The sequence below is a fragment of the Manis pentadactyla genome, chromosome 11, assembly GCF_030020395.1.
Source record: "Manis pentadactyla isolate mManPen7 chromosome 11, mManPen7.hap1, whole genome shotgun sequence".
Taxonomy (NCBI): Eukaryota; Metazoa; Chordata; class Mammalia; order Pholidota; family Manidae; genus Manis; species Manis pentadactyla.
Genome location: NC_080029.1, coordinates 34,374,528 through 34,396,091, shown reverse-complemented (window position 1 = coordinate 34,396,091; position 21,564 = coordinate 34,374,528). Strand labels below are relative to the sequence as shown.

Below are 21,564 nucleotides of genomic sequence, written 5' to 3'. Positions count from 1 at the left end.
TTCATTTTATATTTCTTGCAGGTTATAACTCATTAAATTTTTTTATTCATTCTTATATTTATAGAGACTCTTAGAAAGAATATTTTTCTACTATAAAGTGTAATAATGGTTGATTTAAAATGTTTAGGATAAGATTGTTTTGTTTAGTATGAGCAGCAGAGCTTTAACTTGAGTGGAATGAAACACTGTCTTTTTGTTTTCTGTTCCCCCATTTTATAACATCCTGAGTCTTACTCCCATCCTGACAAGAAAAAAAAGGGTTAGGCTGCTGTTGTTTTTGCAGCATAATTTTTAGTGAATTGTTACAGACATTTAAAATTTGATATAAACTTACTTGGCTCACCAGTTTGAACAATTTATTTACCACAAGTAGTTATGGATACTTTCTTATATTTTTTCATCTTTGATAAGTACATAATTACTTTGCCATTTCCTATAGGACTTAGTGAAAGCATAAACCCAGGAGGTGCTGCTAGTTTTTTCTTCAAAAGATATTTTCAATCTTCTCAGGTTCTTTTCTTAATCTACTTCAGAGGTTTTACAGTAATGTCCAAGGCTATATTCCTGATAATTGGTGTCTCCAAAACTGCTACTTCTTGATAAGTCTTCCTTAAGTTCTCATGATTGTTGTTGGCATGTTGCATTCGTCAAACACCTTCTAGTAATTCATACACATTAAAAAACAGACATACTCATAGCTTCTATTGTACACTGCTCTGATAGATCTTTTCAGTTTTCACAGTTGCTTTAACTATAGTTTATATGGCAACTTCTACAACATAGGTGACTTCAGATTTGTGCTTTAGTATAAATAATACCCAACATATGTTAAGCATTTCCTATGTGGTAGGAAGGATACTGCACATTTTATATGTTCTGTCGCTTTTAAGAAGGGTACAAAGATCCTTCCTATGTCTGAATAGAGTGTAAGTGTCTTATAAACTGAAAGCACATAATAATAGATTAAAGGATTAAGTTCAAACTGGGATCTATAGGCCTGAGTTCTCATGTGGAGTAAATCTGTTGATTTACTCTGTGGTGGATCAGTCATAGAATTTATTGGTGTGACTATTTCTTCACTTACAAAAAGAGAAGTAATAAATTATCTCTCCTCTTTATTATGTGATACAGGAATATGTTAGCTAAATAGAGAATATCTATAGGTGTTTTGTAAGAAAAACACCATAAATTCTGATGTAAACATTACTTCTATTATTGAATTATATAATAATATTCATATTTAGCTCTCCAATATCATGAATAAGAAAAATGAGAGCTTTTTCAGAGCATTTTAAATTTATGTGATGTATAATGTTACCATACTAGCATTATAAATATTGTGAAATGCTTTGAATTAACTATGTTTTGTAGTGTTAACACTTTTATAAGGAGAGTAACATATCATACCCCTTTTTAAAAATGGAAAACTGAGAGAGAGAAATTTCTGAGAGCATAGACCAAAAGCTGATAATCATTTACTATGTGAATAATGAAGGGCCCAGAGGTTACAAATAATGAATAAAAAGCCAGATTAAAAGGGAGAGGCTAGTACCTTTTTAAAATCACCCTTTAAACAAGCAAAACTAGAGAGCAAGTTATTTAATTCAAGCTACAGCATGCCAGAGCCTCTAAATATTTACATGCATACATTTTTCTCTCATCTTTACTAGTGAAATTTCAACTTTAATTATGCTTATCACAAAACCACAGAAATACTAGATTTCTTTATTTTTAGGAAGTACTCTACTCATTTTTCTCTTTCCGAATTGGTCCCTATATTTAAAACAGGGTGTCATGAGATGACAAAATGCAGCACCTTTTAATAATTACAGTAAAGGAGCTGTTTTTGTGTTTTATCTCTCAGCAATTCTTCCACTCATTCCATTGCCTTTATCTCACCTATTTCTTGTTCCTCTTACTTTGTCACCTGTTCTTGTTTTAGTGAGAATCTAGTTTGGCAGAAAGAGATCTTCAAAAGTGATAATTACATTGCTTCTAATGAAGATACTTTCTAAAGAGGTCACCAGTGGGAATCATCACTTCTCAGGACAAAAGAGCAAAATTTTAGACTTTCTAAAATAAGTTCACAGTGAGCTATTTGCAAATAGTGCTTATCAGCCTAAAATAGAAGCTTGTTTCATTTATTTTCAATGAAGATGTTTAAGCACAGCTTAAAGTGATGTTGTTATATGAACATTAGAAACTTACACTGCATTGAATAAGCCAAGTAATTATGTGGAACCATTAATAAAGTGCAAAGCCAATGTATAGACTTTTTTAGATGGCTATTATGTTTCTCCTTCTATCTTACACTACTGGCCACATAAAAAGACAAAACTGCAGAGTAGCCAAAATAGAGACCAGGTTATATATTCACTAGTTCACTGAGACAGCAACCTTTCAGTGCAGGTTCAAATAGGATCATCATTCAAATTTCTTCAGATTTAAGAAACAGGAAGTGTTCCCATATCTACATATCAACTTTTGAGGAGCATGAATGAATAACATTTTTTCAATATAGATTGAAAGACATATGTAACCAATACCCTTGCATGAAGGGAAACTTTGTTATTTTTCACATAATGCCAATAATGAGTAAATGTATATTGCAGATATAAAAATGCTAATAATCTAAAGAAATATCACTGTTCTTTCACCTTTCCCTGGAATGATATAAGGAAGTACTATTTATATAAATAAAATGTAAAGATAAGTGTTCTCATGAAAATCTCTTATAAAAAATTATTTGTTCATCTGAATTTCCTGATTTTTTAAATTGAAGTATCGTTGATATACAATCTTATAGTGGTTTCTGATGTACAACACAGTGGTTCAACAGTTACCCATATTATCAAATCCTCACACCCTCTAGTGCATAGAAAGATGTTGCAAAATCATTGACTATATTCTCTATTCTGTACTACCGTTCCCATGAGCAGCTTAAATTGTGATTGTGAATTATTGTGCCCCTTTATCCCCCTCACCTTCCCTCCCCACCCCACAAGGCCTCCCCCTTGGTAACCACTAGTCACTTCTCAGTGTCTCTTAGTCTACTGCTGTTTTGTTACTTCTGTTTTGCTTTGTTGTTATATTCCACAAATAAGTGAAATCATATGATACTTGTCTTTCTCTACCTGGCTTATTTCACTGAGCATAATACCCTCTAGATCCGACCATGTTGTTGCAGATGGCAGGATTTCTTTTCTTTTTATAGCTGAATAATATTCCATTGTGTATATCATCTTCCTTATCCATCATCTACTGATGAACACTTAGGTTGCTTCCAAATCTTGGCTATCACAGATACCATAGCAATGAACATAAGGGTGCATATATCATATCAGTGATTTTGTTTTCTTTGGGTAAATTCCTAGAAGTGGAATTACTGGGTCAAATGGTATTTCTATTTTTAGTTTTTTGAGGAACATCCATACTGCTTTACACAGCAGTTGCACTAGTTCACATTCCCACCAACAGTGTAGGAGGGTTCCCCTTTTCCACATCCTTGCCAGCCTTTGTATTTCTTGTCTTTGCATAGTGGCCATTCTAACTGGTATGAGATGGTATCTCATTATGGTTTTGATTTGCATTTCCCTGATGATTAGTGATGTGGAGAATCTTTTCATGTGCCTATTGGCCATCTGTATTTCTCTTTGGAGAAATATCTGTTCAGGTCATCTGCCCACTTTTTAACCAGGTTATTTGTTTTTTGGGTGTTGAGGTATATGAGTTCTTTGTATATTTTGGCTGTTAACCCCTTGTCAGATGAATCAGTTAAGAATATATTCTCCCATACTGTAGGATACCTTTTTTTTTCTGCTGATGGTGTCCTTTGCTGTACAGAAACTTTTTAGATTGATGTAGTTCTGATTATTCATTTTTTATTTTGTTTTCCTTACCCAAGGAGATGTGCCCAGGAAAAAATTACTCATATGTATGTTCAAGAGATTTTTGCCTATGTTTTCTTCTAAGAGTTTTATGCTTTCATGACTTACATTCAGGTCTTTAATCCATTTCAAGCTAACTTTTGTGTATGGAGTTAGACAATAATCCAGTTTCATTCTCTTACATGTAGCTGTCCAGTTTTGCCAACATCAGTTGTTGAAGAGTCTGTCTTTTCCCCATTGTATATCCATGGCACTTTTATTGTATATTAATGTGGGTTTCTATCTAGACTTTCTATTCCGTTCCATTCATCTATGGATCTGCTCTTGTGCCAGTACCAATCTGTTTTGATTACTGTAGCTTTGTAGTAGAGCTTGAAGTCAGGGAGCAGTATCATCCCCCCAGCTTTGTTCCTCCTCAGGATTGCTTTGGCTATTCAGGATCTTTTGTGGTTCCATATGAATTTTAGAACTATTTGTTCTAGTTCATTGAAGAATGCTGTTGGTATTATGTAGGGATTGCTTTGAATCTGTAAATTGCTTTGGGCAGAGTGGCCATTTTGACAATATTAATTATTGCTACCCATGAGCACAGGATAGATTTCCATTTATTTGTGTTTTCTTTAATTTCTCTTGAGTGTCTTGCAGTTTTCAGAGTATAGGTCTTTCACCTCCTGGGTTAAGTTTATTTCTAGATATTTTATTCTTTTTAATGCAATTGTAAATGGAGTTGTTTTCCTGATTTCTCTTCCTGCTAGTTCATTTTTAGTATATAGGAATGCAATGGATTTCTGTGTATTAATTTTGTATCCTGCAATTTTGCTAAATTAAGGTATTAGTACTAATAGTTTTTTGGTTGAGTCTTTAGGGTTTTCTATGTATAATACCATGTCATCTGCAAATAATGACAGTTTAACTTCTTCCTTACCAATTTTGATTCCTTGTATCTCTTCATTTTGTCTGATTGCTGTAGCTAGGACCTCCAGTACTATGTTGATTAAAAGTGGTGAGAGTGGACATCCTTGTCTTGTTTCTGATCTTTGAGGAAAAGCCTTTAGTTTTTTGCTATTAAGTATCATGTTGGCTGTGGGTTTATCATATATGGCCTTTATTATGTTGAGGTATGTACCCTCTAAACCCATTTTGCTGAGTTTTTATGATGAATGGATGTTGAATTTTGTCAAATGCTTTTTCAGCATCTATTGAGATGATCATGTGGTTTTTATTCTTCTTTTTGTTAATATATTATATGACTGTGATTAATTTACAAATATTGAACTATCCTTGCCTTCCTGGAATAACTCCCACTTGGTCATGATGGATGATCTTTTTGATGTATTTTTGAATTTGGTTTGCTAGTATTTTGTTGAATATTTTTCCATTTGTGTTCATCAGAGGTATTGATCTATTTTTTTCTTTTTTTGTGTGTGGTGTCGTTGTCTCGTTTTGGTATTAGAGTGATGCTGGCCTCATAGAATGGGTTTGGAAGTATTCCCTCCTCTTCTACTTTGTGGAATACTTTAGAAAGGTTGAGTGTTAGCTCTTCTTTAAATATTTGGTAGAATTCAGCTCTGAAGCCATCTGCACTTGGGTTTTTGTTTTTTGGGAGGGTTTGAGGAGTTTTTTGATTACCAGTTCAATTTTATTGCTGGTAATTGTTCAGATTTTCTGTGTCTTCCTGGGTCAGTCTTGGAAGGTTGTATTTTCTTGGAATTTGTCCATTTCTTCATGGTTGTCCAATTTATTGACATATAATTTTTTACAGTACTCACTAATAACTCTTCATACTTCTATAACATCCATTGTGATTATTCCTTCTTTGTTTCTGTTTTTGTTTATGTGTATTCTCTTTTTTTTTCTGATAAGTCTGGCTAGGAGTTTATCTATTTTGTTTATTTTCTTAAAGAACAAGTTCCTGGTCCAATGAATTTTTTTCTGTTCTTTATTCTTCTCTATTTTGTTTATTTCTGATCTGATCTTTATTATGTCCCTCCTTCTACTAACTTAGGGATTCATTTGTTCTTTTTTTCTATTTTTGTTAATTGTGAGTTTAGGCTGCTTATTTGGGATTGTTCTTGTTTCTTGAGGTAGGCCTGTATTGCTATATACTTCCCTCTTAGAACTGCCTTCACAGCACCCCAAAGATTTGGGCTGTTGGATTTTTGTTTTCATTTGTCTCCATGTATCGTTTGATTCGTTTTAATTTGTTCAGTGATCCATTAATTATTTTGAAACATGTTGTTTAGCCTCCGTGTGTAGGCTTTTTTGTTTACTTTGTGTAACTTATTTCTAGTTTCATACCATTTTGGTCTGCTTGATACAATTTCAATCTTTTTGAATTTATTGAGGCTCTTTTTGTGGCATATTCTGGCTTTTTGTAATCTATTCTGGAGATTGTTTCATGTATACTTGAGGAAAATGTTTATCCTGCTGCTTTTGGGTAGAATTTTTGTAGACATTTGTTAAATCCATCTGATCTAATGTATTATTCAGTTCCTCTGTTTCTTTATTTATTTTCTGTCTCATTGAATTTCTGGATTTTTATTTGATAATATGAATGTCAAATTAATGCTTAGATAAAGGAGGCAAATAATGTGAAAAATAACACTGTGTAAAGAGAAAGCTGTAAAGCTGAGGAGTACTTATTACTCAAGTTGGTTATTTAACAAGGGTTGGGATCCAGGTGTTAACAAATGGTGAGATTTTTCATAGTTAAAGTAACATTTGGAAATCTTTTGTCACCCATGATGAAATTATATTATTAGTAGTCCAATAACCAATTTTCGCTCTAACATGGAAGTAAACCCTTTTGTTGAACCAGATAAATTTGTTGACTGGCATGTTAGTAATCTTTAACCTTTAGAATCTTATGTACCATGGTGATACGTTAACTCAGTGATACTTATGGGAGTTGAGATGAACTGTGTAAATAGCAGACTCTTAACTTGACATCACATGCTCCCTGTGAAGCATATGTTCATTGAATGGAATAGAAAATGAATTTTCCTGCGGTACATAAATTTTTACTTCTTTGCTTTCTCTCTACAATTATACTGTCTCCTTTGATCTTTCATCATAATTAGAACTTATTTAAATATTGTATAACTTTAATTGAAAAACAAAATGGAACATCACCATTTTGAAAAGCTTTCTGTTGCTTCTAAGGGTGGAAGAAAATGTAAATTTTAAGAAGGCTGAAATTCCAAGGAATAGAAACACATTATCAATAAGATTGTATCTCCTAAGTAAAACTGAGATAACTACCTTCATTCTTTGTTTGCAACCTCTCAATCTTTGTAGCTATAGTCTTTAACCATTTAGTCACATATTATGATAACACTGATATGGTATGTTTGGTTGAAAGGTGTGCCATCAATATAAAATTAACAGAATCTGCAAATGAATGTTTTTAAATAATTAGAATAAATTCAAAGCTGCCCTTATTCTAATGTGACTCTTCCAGTCCACTCTGTTTCTTAAATGAGTGGGGAAAGGAGTAGGTTTTTATACCTGGTGCTTGGTTGTGTATGTAAATTTTATTTATCATATGTAGTCCTGAGGAAAAAGATACATATAAGATAGCTTCTCTATACCAAGGGATGTTTATAGGGGTAGGCTCTGAATTATTTGTTCATTATGACCCTTTTATAAAATATAAAATACAATTGATGTTTGCCTTTAATTGGATAGAGTCAGTAAAATTTAATTGGCTGGCATCAAACTGCCTCTTTTCACCTAATTTATATCCCCACTATATCTGATGAAGGATCCTCACATTTATTTAAGTCTACTTTTACCAAGTTGAATATAAGGTGATCATGAAGATAAGATCAAGTGGTATACATCGTCATTCATCTACCTCATTCTCTCCATCTACAGTGTGTTTTCAGAAGTGTGGTACTCTAAGCAGCATTACAAGCATAACTTGGGAACTTGTTAGAAATGCACATTTTGAGGCCCAAACCAGACATTTTAAATCAAAATGTCTGAGTGGGGTCCAGCAATCAATGTTTACCAAGACCACTAGGAGATCTGCTCAACACTAAAGTTTGATAACGACTGCTCTAATCATATCCCACTTTGATAGCTGAACAATGTTATTATACCCAATAATGGTGTTTCAAAGATAGTCTTTGTTATTTAAGATTATTTAACCAGTAGAGGTGATTGCAGTTATTGTTAGGAAATTTTAGTAAATCTACATAGTCAAGTAACAATCATGTAAATAATAATAGGCAAATTATTCCCTGTTAATAAAAGTATGGCCATAAAAATAAGTAAAAGATCTATATTAAGTGATTTTTCAGTCATCATGCATATATAAGGAATTTCTGCACACAATTAAAGTCAGCTATTATATGTCCCGTACATATTTAAATATCATTCACTGCCTATTAGCAATAACATTTTTTTAAAGTCATTTTTCCTGTGAAGTTAAAAATGGGCCTGAATTTAACTGACAAGTTCCCCGGGCCAATAGAGTTATTGTTTATGACACTCTGTTTTGCAACTTGAACAGCCTTTGAAGCATCTTTTGGAATTTAATGTTATCTTAAAAGGTAAAAAGAAAAATACCACAATAAGTGGTTTTCTATAAGAGGCTGGAACTTTCATAGTTCATAAAGCATTTAGAAGTAAAGATAAAATGTCTTATTTAAAGATAATAGTTAAATCCAATTAAACTTCATTATTTTGGAGTCTATTGGTTCAGAAATGGTTATATAGGAAGCAGGAATATAAATTTCTAGTATTGTTCAAGGGAGAAAAGGGAATTTGATAATCAAGTTAAAATATATAAAAACATGAGAAACAGAACTTGAAGCTAAGTAAGAGAAAATGGTTTCAAGCTTAATGGCATCCTTTTTGCTATTGATAATGGATGCTTGTTACCTACTCGTTAACAGACACAGATAACCTTCATTTATCTGTCATACTAGTAAATATTGAAAGGATAAAGCTACATTTCTTAAAACGTATCTTCTGTCTGGATTTTCTAATTTTAATTATTAAAATTAAGTTAATAATTTAAACAGATTGTTTTCCTTGTTTTATTCTAAATTAAGTTATTCTCTTGTTCTTTGCCTTCTAGTTGTGCCTCCCCATTTATAGTTTGTAAATGTATTCACCCAGTTCTTGCCCTCCCATCGATCTTCTAATCCCTACTTTACTTGGCTGCTTGTTCCTTGTGGATCCCACTATTTCAGTATTCTGCTTCCTGACCTCCCACTTGCCAGTATTCTTACAGTGTTCTTACATAGGTTCTTGCTGCCCATTCTCTTTCCTGTCATCTTTGTTACTCAACCACTGTTTCCAGGTTTGGCTGCTGGATTTTTCTATTATTCCTGTTCTCTAACTGGTATGTTCAAAACTGTAAGAATATAAGGAAAATTGGAAAGTAGATGCATAAAGAGAATTCACATGCATTGAATACCTAAATGTTAGGTGATTTACTTACATAGTTTAGTTCTCATAAGATGTAGGTATGTTTTATTATTACCTTAATTTTATTCTTAAGTACACGGCCCAGTGAGGTTAAATATTTTGATTGAATTTACAGAGCAACTAAGTGATAAATCTAGGTTTCAAACCTATTTGGTTCATTTATTCATTCTTTTATTCAACAGATATTTATTACATATGCGTACTATATGTTGGGCATTGTGCTTGATGCTGCAGCAGATCCAGCCTTTACCCTCAGGGACCTTAACTGTGTAGTGGCATTGTCTGACTGCACAGATGGTATCTTTCTGTCTGCTACCAAACAGCTTAAGAGAAAGAAAAAATAAAAAGGAAATAGAAGAGTTTTGATGTTTTATGGAAACATACAGTCTTTCTACATCTATATTCGTGTGTTATTTAGGAATACCCTATCAGAAAAGGTTGGTTTGTGTCTAGTCCTGCAGAGAGCCTGACAACCTCCACCTTAACTACCACTGTAGTGACCAGTGCCTTTTAGTTGTATCACTACAATGTATATTTTCCTTTTGTGTCTAAAATATGTAAGATTGGTGTCTGAAGGCCCAATTTCTCTAAGAAGTCTTCAGAAGGAATTAACTGTCCTCCCTAAATGTTTGGAAGAGGATGAAGACCCCTTTATAAAGAATACATTCATTCACTCATCTATCCATCCATCCATCCATCTACCGTCTATATATTTTTTAATACTAAGATGGTTTACTCAAATACATAAAACACATCAGAACTCTTAATAAGATAAATGTGGCAAAATAGGGCAAAGAAAAATAAGGTGAAATTAGTTTAGGTTCAGTAAGCCAACTAAAAAGGTATCCACAAATTTGTCTCTGTTCTCAAGAGTAACTTGATTCATAAGCATCATAATTTAAAAAATCAAATTATTAGCACAGGAAAGTACCCATTTCTAGTTATGACACTTAAGAGGAAATTTCTCCTAAGGGTCCTCCTAAAGAGGACTACAGTGCAATGTGGTGAACAACGGCCTTAAATACTTCCTACAGTAAAAATGAGTTTCACTGAGCCATTTCACTGATCCAGTACATATCACAAAAGCAAAGTCCAGTAAAACAATTCTTTGAAACGTGAAATGAGGCAGTCCAGGTAGATCATTGTGGCCTGGCCAAATCCAATGGCATATTTTAGGAGACCTGGAAAAATTAATGAGTTGCATCTCTTTGGCATAATTCTGATATGTAGTTTTTCAATTGAGTTTTTCTGTACTAAGTGACAGTGAGTTTATACATTCTTAAAAGTTTTGTTTTATTCCTACTGCAACATCAATGCCTAGAATACTATTTACTACATAGTAAGTACTTAATAAACATTTGTTGTATGGAGGATATATGTTGTGCTTTGAAGTATCTGTTTAAGTGAAAGACTTCCTCTCAGCTATCTTGATACTTTCTTTCTTTGTCCTTAAAGTGTGCTGCTATATTTTGGAATACATAACCTTTATGTGCACCCCCAAATCCATTAAATATCAACCATTGCTTATGTGACTTTTCAAGCAGATAATGAAATATATATAAACCCTATCCAAAGAGCTCTTTTAAGATTGTTCTCTGTTAAATGCCGTGCTTGATTTTGGGGGTTCTAAGGTAGTAAGGTCCCTAAGAAGAAGTTATAAACCTCAATAAAACAATTTATAACATCATACCTATTAGACTGAATATGGAAAAAAGGGGATAGATTCTGGGTAAAACTAGCTTGACTATTTTTAACTGTGTATTTAAATGAAAGTAATTAACTCCCAAATTTAGGAATTTCAGTATTTCCTTTTCTTCTGCCTCTGGCCCTCTATTTTTTATTGAAAAGCATTACAGTAGTATTAGTTTTCCTTTAAAATTTCTGCCATTGTTAAATATTGCATTATGATGGGATTCAGTGGACTGATAGATTACATCAATTCTGGTACTCCTTTATTCTGTATGATTATAAGGGATTTACTAATTGCTATGCATCTTTAAAGTTTATTTATAACATCAACTGGCTTTTAACACATATACAATGCATTTTAACTATTCTGCCATGTCCTTAACCTAAATTTTGCCTAGAGCTACAATTTTAGGACTATCATCTTACTTCTAATGAGTTATTGAGATATCAGTCTTTCCCTATATCCCTCCATATTTTATTTTTTATTTGTTTTGCCTTTCTTGTTCACTGGAATACTTTGCAAGCTTTATTCCTGTATTGCTCCCAATAATTGTAACATGCTACATTTGTAGAAACAGACAATCAGAAATGGATTAATTCATGTATTTCATTCCCAACTTTCAGCCTAAAATACTACTTTACCATCATGGTATGATAAAAATGTACCTATTTTTATTGACTTTTAAAAAATGAAATTTTCCTATCTCCTTCAATAACTTACCCCAAGTTTAACCCTATCTTTAACACTTTTCTTAAGAATGCGCTATCTTAAAATTTCTATTATATAGTTAAAGTCTATCACCTCATTAATTCTTATTTAAAACAATCACATATTTAGTTTTTATTGAAGAAATGGAAGACGGTAAATCTGGAGTTTTTCTTGGGGAAAGCTGACTTGGTGAAATCTTGAGTTCCTTTTAAGTGTATCATAAAAACATAGAGCTAGGAGAGAGACAAGATGACTTCAGGTTTTCAGGGCCTAATTACTTCAAGAGTAACAAAGAACAATACCCAGATTTCCTGCCCTGCAAAAATCTGCCCAGATATCCTACCCTACAAAAGTCTATTGCATGTTAAAGCAATCTGAGGCTTCATTTTAAAATTTAGGTTACTAGGTGAGATGAAACATCTATCAAATACTTCTGAGTTGAAAGGGATATGAAAGGTCTGCTAATATCAAAGTTCCCCAGATGTCCTGGTCCTCCACTTTTATTCAGTAGTCCCAAGGAACTGAATCTTGGTGCCTTAAAAAAAATGTTTGGAGAACTTCAAAACACAGTTTATAGAAATCATGATTTATAATTATTTTTAAGTTAATTTTACTACTCTGCCTTCCTTCTTTTTGGCTAATTTCACTCAGTTTGCTATTTAATCTTTAATTACAGGCCACAAAAGAAGTAATAGAACGGGAAGCGCCAGGGATGGCCCTGGCAATGCTGATGGGATCACTTAATGTTACACCTCTGGGCATGCTCTCTAGGTAAGAAAGTCACCAACATGTTGCAAAGAAAATTAATTCCATGCCACTAATCACTACAATAGACTAATAAACCTAAGAACCTTTAATCATAACACCTAAGTTTGCCCCCTTTTTCTAAGAGTTGAGAGTCTGAGTCTTCATATCATTCATATCTACTTAAATCTTGGCCATAGTTTCCTTCAAGTTCTTTTTTTCTATATTTTAATTTTGTATATTATGTTTAAACTTTTAAAAGATAACATATTACTGCTAAAAGTTGTCAGTTCAAACCCAGAGACAACTCCTGTTTATTAAAATAAACTGTAAAATTATTCTTTTGGTGATTATTTATAATCATCAATTATATTCATTCATTGACATTAAGTGCTAATTTAATAAAACTAAACAGTAGAGTTTTTTTCAAATAAGTTGTTCTCACCAGTTAGGAACTTCTATTCCAATTTTTAGGCATAATGATGTGTGGTCATGAAAAAAGCTCAATTAAAAATGTATTAATAAATTTGTATATTTAACACTATGCCTTTGTAGACATAGATACTGACATCCATCCTCAATCTGGTGGTTTAGTTATTATTATTCTTTTAGCAACAGTTAGATTAAAATTCCCTTTAATGAGAACAGTGTACATGATTTAAGTTAAAGAAAAAATTGTCAACTTAGAATCTTTTTATATAATGCCCACTGATTAATAAACAGTTGATCTCAGAATGACCTAAAAATATATAGCAACTTTTTAACTGCAGTTTCACAATCATAATCTTAACCATTTATTTATCCTTTGTGCAATGTAAATACAAAAGTAAATATATTCATTTAATGCACAGAATATGAGTAATAATGCCCTTTCTGTTACTAAGTTTATATCCCATTAGTGGCAAGCACAGCTACAGGAAAATGTGAATGGGTCATTAGTTACTGTATTCTCTTTGCTATCACATGTACTATATTATAACATTTAACTTTAGTAAGAGATTAAAAAAAAGAAAGTATTAGAGAGATATTAAATTTAAAAGCCCAAGCTGGTGTTTTTAAGGAGCTCACATTGACTCTTTTACACAGATCTTTTTTAACCCTTTCTTATATTACCTTCATATATGAAGTCAAGGATCACATTGAGTCCCTTTTGTCTATGGAATTAAGTTGTGGTCTTTGAATATTAAAGAACTCTTTCTCGGCATATAAGGAATATACTCAATTAAACTTCATCTCATCTTTATTCTTTTATAATAAAAATGTAATTCAGTGAACATAATAATACTCTATTTTCCAGGCCCCATACTAACCATTAGGGATACTAAGAATAGAAAGAAAAATAAGGCATGTTCCTCACCTTGAGGATCCCACAGTTTATCTGGAGGATTATTCTTTGCAACTGTTAAGGTAACTCTTCAATATAGGTTTCTTGATTCAATACAAAAATATCCCTTTTTGTCTACTGAAAGTTTTTCTGGATTAATTCCTCCTCTACCTTCTGAATCCACATAATTATTGAGCACTGGACTGCTGAGTGAGTGGAAAATTAATCAGCAGGAGCTGATTCTAAATACTTTGGTATAAGTCTATCTTCTTTATGCTGAAGGCTTTGAAAATTAAAGCATGTAAACAGCATGCTAACAGATTTTTCTGGCTTTTCTTTCTGTCACTGTCAACTAACTGAGAGTTTATTTACAAATTTGAGATAGATATTTTCTATGAGGCTTTTCAAGGCCTTTTTAAAAGTTACTATTTTTAAAACAACCACAGTTAGATTAATGTTTCCTTTGTAGCATTTTTACCTTGTATGTACTTTGGGCTTTATACATGCCTCTATTACAGCAAATGCTATATTGTAATTACTAACTTGTCTGTATTACCTAATTTGTATAAAATCCTTAAGAATAGGAGACTTATCTTCTATATTTTTTGTTGTTATCATTAATCTACAATTACATGAAGAACATTATGTTTACTAGGCTCCCCCATTCACCAAGTCCGCCTGACACACGCCATTACAGTCACTGTCCATCAGCATAGTAAGATGCTGTAGAATCACTACTTGTCTTCACTGCGTTGCACAGCCCTCCCCATGCCACCCCTACATTATACATGCTAATTGTAATGCTCCCTTTCTTTTTCCCCGCCCTTATCCCTCCCTTCCCACCCATCCTCCCTAGGCCCTTTCCCTTTGGTAACTGTTAGTCCATTCTTGGGTCCTGTGATTCTGCTGCTGTTTTGTTCCTTCAGTTTTTCTTTGTTCTTATACTCCACAGATGAGTGAAATCATTTAATACTTGTCTTTCTCCACCGGGCTTATTTCACTGAGCATAATACCCTCTAGCTCCATCCATGTTGTTGCAAATGGTAGGATTTGTTTTCTTCTTATGGCTGAATAATATTCCATTGTGTTTATGTACCACATCTTCTTTATCCATTCATCTACTGATGGACATTTAGGTTGCTTCCATTTCTTGGCTATTATACATAGTGCAGCAATAAACATAGGGGTGCATCTGTCTTTTTCAAACTTGGCTGCGGCATTCTTAGGGTAAAATCCTAGAAGTGGAATTCCTGGGTCAAATGGTATGTCTATTTTGAGCTTTTTGAGGAACCTCCATACTGCTTTCAACAGTGGTTAAACTAATTTAGATTCCCACCAGCAGTGTAGGAGGGTTCCCCTTTCTCCACAGCCTTGCCAACATTTGTTGTTGTTTGTCTTTTGGATGGTAGCCATCTTTACCGGTATGAGGTGATATCTCATTGTGGTTTTAATTTGCATTTCTCTGATGACTAGTGATGTGTCGCATCTTTTCATGTGTCTGTTGGCCATCTGAATTTCTTCTTTGGAGAACTGTTCAGCTCCTGTGCCCATTTTTTAATTGGATTATTTGCTTTTTGTTTGTTGAAGTGCGTGAGCTCTTTATATATTTTGGATGTCAACCCTTTATCAGATCTGTCACAGTAGGGTACCTTTTTGTTCTATTGATGGTGTCCTTTGCTGTACAGAAGCTTTTCAGCTTGATATTGTCCCACTCGTTCATTTTTGCTTTTGTTTCCCTTGCCTGGGGAGATATGTTCATGAAGAAGTTGCTCATGTTTATGTCCAAGAGATTTTTGCCTATGTTTTTTTCTAAGAGATGTTCATGAAGAAGTTGCTCATGTTTATGTCCAAGAGATTTTTGCCTATGTTTTTTTCTAAGAGTTTTATGGTTTCATGACTTACTTTCAGGTCTTTGATCCATTTCAAATTTACTTTTGTGTATGGGGTTAGATAAGAATCCAGTTTCATTCTCTTACATGTAGCTGTCCAGTTTTGCCAGCACCATCTGTTGAAGAGACTGTCATTTCCCCAATGTATGTCCATGGCTCCTTTATCATATATTAATTGACCATATATGTTTGGGTTGATGTCTGGAATTTCTATTCTGTTCCACTGGTCTGTGGCTCTGTTCTTGTGCCAGTACCAAATTGTCTTGATTACTGTGGCTTTGTAGTAGAGCTTGGAGTTGGGGAGCGAAATCCCCCCTACTTTATTCTTCCTTCTCAGGATTGCTTTGGCTATTCAGGGTCTTTGGTGTTTCCATATGAGTTTTTGAACTATTTGTTCCAGTTCTTTGAAGAATGTTGTTGGTAATTTGATAGGGATTGCATCAAATCTGTATATTGCTTTGGGCAGGATGGCCATTTTGACAATATTAATTCTTCCTAGCCAAGAGCATGGGATGAGTTTCTATTTGCTAGTGTCCTCTTTAATTTCTCTTAAGAGTGTCTTATAGTTTTCGGGGTATAGGTCTTTCACTTCCTTGGTTAGGATTATTGAGGTATTTTATTCTTTTTGATGCAATTGTGAATGGAATTTTTTCCTGATTTCTCTTTCTGCTAGTTCATCATTAGTTTATAGGAAAGCCACCGATTTCTGTGTGTTAATTTTGTATCCTGCAACTTTGCTGTATTCTGATATCAGTTCTAGTAGTTTTAGAGTGGAGCCTTTAGGGTTTTTTATGTACAATATCAGGTCATCTGCAAATAGTGACAGTTTAACTTCTTCTTTACCAATTTGGATTCCTTGTATTTATTTGGTTTGTCTAATTGCCATGGCTAGGACCTCCAGTACTATGTTGAATAACAGTGGGGAGAGTGGGCATCCCTGTCTTCTTCCCAATCTCAGAGGAAAAGCTTTCAACTTCTCGCTGTTCAGTATGATGTTGGCTGTGGGCTTATCATATATGGCCTTTATTATGTTGAGGTACTTGCCCTGTATACCCATTTTGCTGAGTGTTTTTATCATGAATGAATGTTGAATTTTGTCGAATGCTTTTTCAGCATCTATGAAGATGATTGTGTGGTTTCTGTCTTTCTTTTTGTTGATGTGGTGGATGATGTTGATGGATTTTCGAATGCTGTACCATCCTTGCATCCCTGAGTTGAATCCCACTTGGTCATGGTGTGTGATCTTTTTGATGTATTTTTGAATTCACTTTGCTAATATTTTGTTGAGTAGTTTTGCATCTATGTTCAGCAGGGATATTGCTCTGTAATTTTCTTTTTTTTTTTGGTGGGGTCTTTGCCTGGTTTTGGTATTAGGATAATGTTGGCTTCATAGAATGAGTTTGGAAGTATCCCCTCCTCTTCTATTTTTTGGAAAACTTTAAGGAGAATGGGTATTATGTCTTCTCTGTATGTCTGATAAAATTCTGAGGTAAATCCATCTGGCCCGGGGGTTTTGTTCCTGAGTAGTTTTTTGATTACCACTTCAATTTCTTTGCTTGTGATTGGTTTGTTTAGATTTTGTGTTTCTTCCTTGGTCAGTCTTGGAAGGTTATATTTTTCTAAGAAGTTGTCCATTTCTTCTAGGTTTTTCAGTTTATTAGCATATAGGTTTTCATAGTATTCTCTAATGATTCTTTGTATTTCTATGGGGTCCATTGTGATTTTTCCTTTCTCGTTTCTGATTCTGTTGATGTGTGTTGATTCTCTTTTTCTCTTAATAAGTCTGGCCAGAGGCTCGTCTATTTTGTTTATTTTCTCAAAGAACTAGCTCTTGGTTTCATTGATTTTTTCTATTGTTTTATTATCTTCTATATTTTTACATCCTCAGCCCCTAAAACAACTTCTAACACATCCCAGTTCTAGTAGAATTTTTTCAAGGTAAAGTAATACATCAAATTGGTGCCTTGCCTTCCTATTTTTATCTCTAGGGAGCAGAATTAAATAAAAATAAATTTTTATATCACTATATCTGTTTAAAATGGTTATCATCTACTTTATTAACTTAAAATATTCTCGTTATTTTGTACAAGTAAAGTAGAAGATAGTATCAAGTAATGGTTAAGAGTATCATCTCTGAAGTCAAACTGCTGGCTCTACTACTTACTAGGTACTTTAACACCTTTTTTATTTTTGTTTTCTCAACTATATAATGAGGATGTTAATAGTAAAAACTTTCTTGGATTAAGTGAGTTCATCCATGTAAAGTGCTTTAAACAATTGATTCTTAATAAGTCTTACTTAAGCATTGCTGTGGTTGAGAGTTCTAGGTGTTGAAGCAAGTCTACTAGCAAAATTTTCTAATAGTGTTCCTTCATCTAGAAATGTCTTTATCTTACCTTCCTTTCTGAAGGCTATTTCACTAGATACAGAATTCTAGGTCAACAGTTCTTTACTTTCAGCACTATATAAAATGTTATTCCTCTGTCTTCTGATGCAATGGTTTGTACCAAAACATAAGTGATTCAGAGGAAGCATTGCTAACAGTAAGAGTTAAAGATGTAAATGCTTACACTAAAAAAGAAAGTTCTGCAGAACAACTACCTAACATTACAACTTAAGGAACTAGAAAAAGAACAAACTAAACCCAAAGCTACCAGAAGGAAGAAAATAATGAAGATTAAAGCAGAGATAAATAAAATGGAAAGTGGAAAAACAATGGTGAAAATCAACAAAGCCAAATATTCTTTGAAAAGATCAACAAAATTGACAAACTTAGCTATACCATAGATTAAGAAAAAAGACATGAGTCAGATTACTAAACTCAGAAACAAAAGTGGGGAACTTTTTGAATTAGGATTTTATATATATAAGACAGTACTGTGAACAATCATGTGCCAGTAAATTGGATATCCTAGATGAGATAGACAAATTCCTACAAATACAAAATCTACCCAGATTGACTCACAAAGAAATAGAAAATCTGAATAGATCCTGTAATTACTAAGGGGAGTGAACCAATAATCAAAAATCAACCTGCAAATAAAAATGCCTTTACCAGCTGACTTTACTGGAGAATTCTACCAAACATTTAAAGACAATTGACACCAGTCCTTCTCAAACTCTTCCAAAAATTTGAAGAGAAGGGAGCACTTCCTTACTAGTTCTATGAGGCCAGCATTGCCCTGATACCTACAAAGAACTACAGGAAAACCACATAACAATATCCCTCATGAACATTTATGTAAAACCTTCCACAAAACCAAATTCAGCAACATATTAAAAGGATTATATGCCATGATCAAGTGGGATTTATACCTAGAATTCAAGGGTGACTCAACATACTGAAGGGGAAAAAAATATGATCATTTCAGTTGATACAGAAAAGCATTTGATTCAGCATGCTTTCATGTTAATGACACTCAACAAACTGGGCACAGAAGGAAACTACCTTAACATAATATTGGTCTTATATTAAAAATGCACAGTTAACATCGTACTCAGTGTGGAAGGACTGAAAGTTTTTCCTCTAACACAGAAACAAGACCAAGATGCCTACTTTGCCACTTTGCCACTTTTATTAAACATACTATTGGAAGTTGTAGCCAGAGCATTAGGCAAGAAAAATAAAAAGTATTCAGATTGGGAAGGAAAAAGTAAATATGCCTCTGACATTATATGTAGAAAATCCTAAAGATTCTGCAAAAAAAACTATTTGAATTAATGAGTGTATTTATAGCAAAGTTGGAAACACATAATCAACATGTAAAAATCAGTTGTGCTTCCATGTACTAACAACAAAGCAAAGAGAAAATTGTGGAAAAAATTCAACTTACAATAGAATCAAAAAGTAAAATACTTAGTAATGAACTTTGTCAAGGAGGTGAAAGACTTGTACTCTGAAAACTACAAAACTTTGCTGAAGAAAAGACCTAACTAAATGGAACTGCACCCATGTTTATGACTTGGAAAACTTAATATTGTTAAGATGTCCATACTATCCAAAGCAATCTGCATATTTAATGAAGTCTGTATTAAAATGCAGTAACATTTTTTTTCAAAAATACAAAAATCCATTCTAAAATTCATATGGAATCTCAAGGAACCCCCAAATACCCAAAACAATCATGAAAAACAACAACAAAGTTGGAGGATTCACACTCCCTATTACCAAACTTATTTTAAAGCTACAATCATCAAAGCAGTGGAACTGGCATTAAGTCAGTTTTTTAGACCACTGGAATAGATTAGAGAGGCCAAAAATAAACCCCTTTGCACATAGGCTCAAATGATTTTCAAGAAGGATCCCAAGACAATTCAGTGAGAAAGGGGCAGTCCTCAACAAATGGTGGTGGGAAATTTGGATATCCCCATGCAAAGAATGAAGATGGACCCTTACCTAATATCATCTACTAAAACTAACTCACAATGGATCAAAGACTTAAGTGTAAGAAATAAAATTATAAAACTTGTGGAAGGAAACATTAGAGAAAAACTTCATGACATTAGGTTTGGCAGTGTGCTTAAATATGACACCAGAAACACACGCAACAAGAGAAAAATATGTAAATTGGACTTCATCAACATTAAAAACTTTGTGCCTCTTTATCCATTATTTATCAGTGGACAGGTAGGTATGCTTCTGTATATTGGCTATTGCAAATAATGTTATAATAAACTTTGGAGTCCATATATCTTTTTGAATTGGTGATTTTGTTTTCTTCATGTAAATTCCCAGAAGTGGAATTACTGGATCATACAGTATTTCTAATATCAGGTTTTTTGAGAAACTTCCAAACTGCTTTCCACAGTGGCTGTACAAATTTACATTCCCACTGTATAAGGGTTCATTTTTCTCCACGTCTTCACCAACACCTGTTATTTCTTGTTTTTTGATATTAGCCATTCTAACTTCTGTGAGGTAATATCTCACTGTGGCTTTGATTTGCATTTCATGGTATATGCATACAGTGGAATATTACTTACTCAGCCACAAAAAAAAATTGATATCATACCATTTGCAACACCATACATGGACCCAGAAGGTATTATGCTAAGTGAAGTCAGACAGATAAAGACACATACCATATGATTTCACTTATATATGAAATCTAAAAAACAAAAGAAATGAGTAAACAAAACAGAAATAGACCTAAACACAGAGATTGGATTGGTGGCTGCCATAGGGGAGATGGGTAGGGAAATGGGTGAAATAGGTAAAGGGAACAAAAAGGTACAGACTTCCAATCAAAATAAAAGAGTCATGGAAATAGAAGTACAGCATAGGAAATATAGTCAGTAATATAATTTCTTTGTACATTTAAGGATTATAACTATATCGTGGTGAGCATTTTCTTAAATTTATTTATTTTATTTTGGTATCATTAATCTACAATTACATGAGGAAAATTATGTTTACTAGACTCCCCGCATCACCAAGTCCCCCCCACATACCCCATTACAGGCTCTGTCCATCAGCATAGTAAGATACTATAGAGTCACTACTTGTCTTCTCTGTGTTGTACAGCCCTCCCCATGCTCCCCCTCATTATACATGCTAATCACAATGCCCCCTTTCTTTTTTCCCCCCCTCTTATACCTCCCTGCCCACCCATCCTCCCCAGTCCCTTTCCCTTTGGTAACTATTAGTCCATTCTTGGGTCCTGCAGTTCTGCTGCTGTTTTGTTCCTTCAGTTTTTTCTTTGTTATTACACTCCACAGATGACTGAAATCATTTGGTACTTATCTTTCTCTACCTGGCTTATTTCACTGAGCATAATACCCTCCAGCTCCATCCATGTTGTTGCAAATGGTAGGATTTGTTTTCTTCTTATGGCTGAATAATATTCCATTGTGTATATGTACCACACCTTCTTTATCCATTCA

General features: G+C 33.5%; 1 protein-coding gene across 14 annotated transcripts in view; it reads left to right on the top strand.

Moving 5' to 3' along the window:
- The window catches only part of GPHN (gephyrin), a 752,379-nt gene that overhangs the window by 423,576 nt on the left and 307,239 nt on the right, over nt 1–21,564 (top strand). For all 14 annotated transcript variants that reach the window (XM_036906015.2, XM_036906017.2, XM_036906020.2 and 11 more), the window contains one exon: nt 12,401–12,495. In XM_036906015.2, the coding sequence (XP_036761910.1) occupies nt 12,401–12,495 (95 nt within the window). The remainder of the gene's footprint in view (nt 1–12,400; nt 12,496–21,564) is intronic.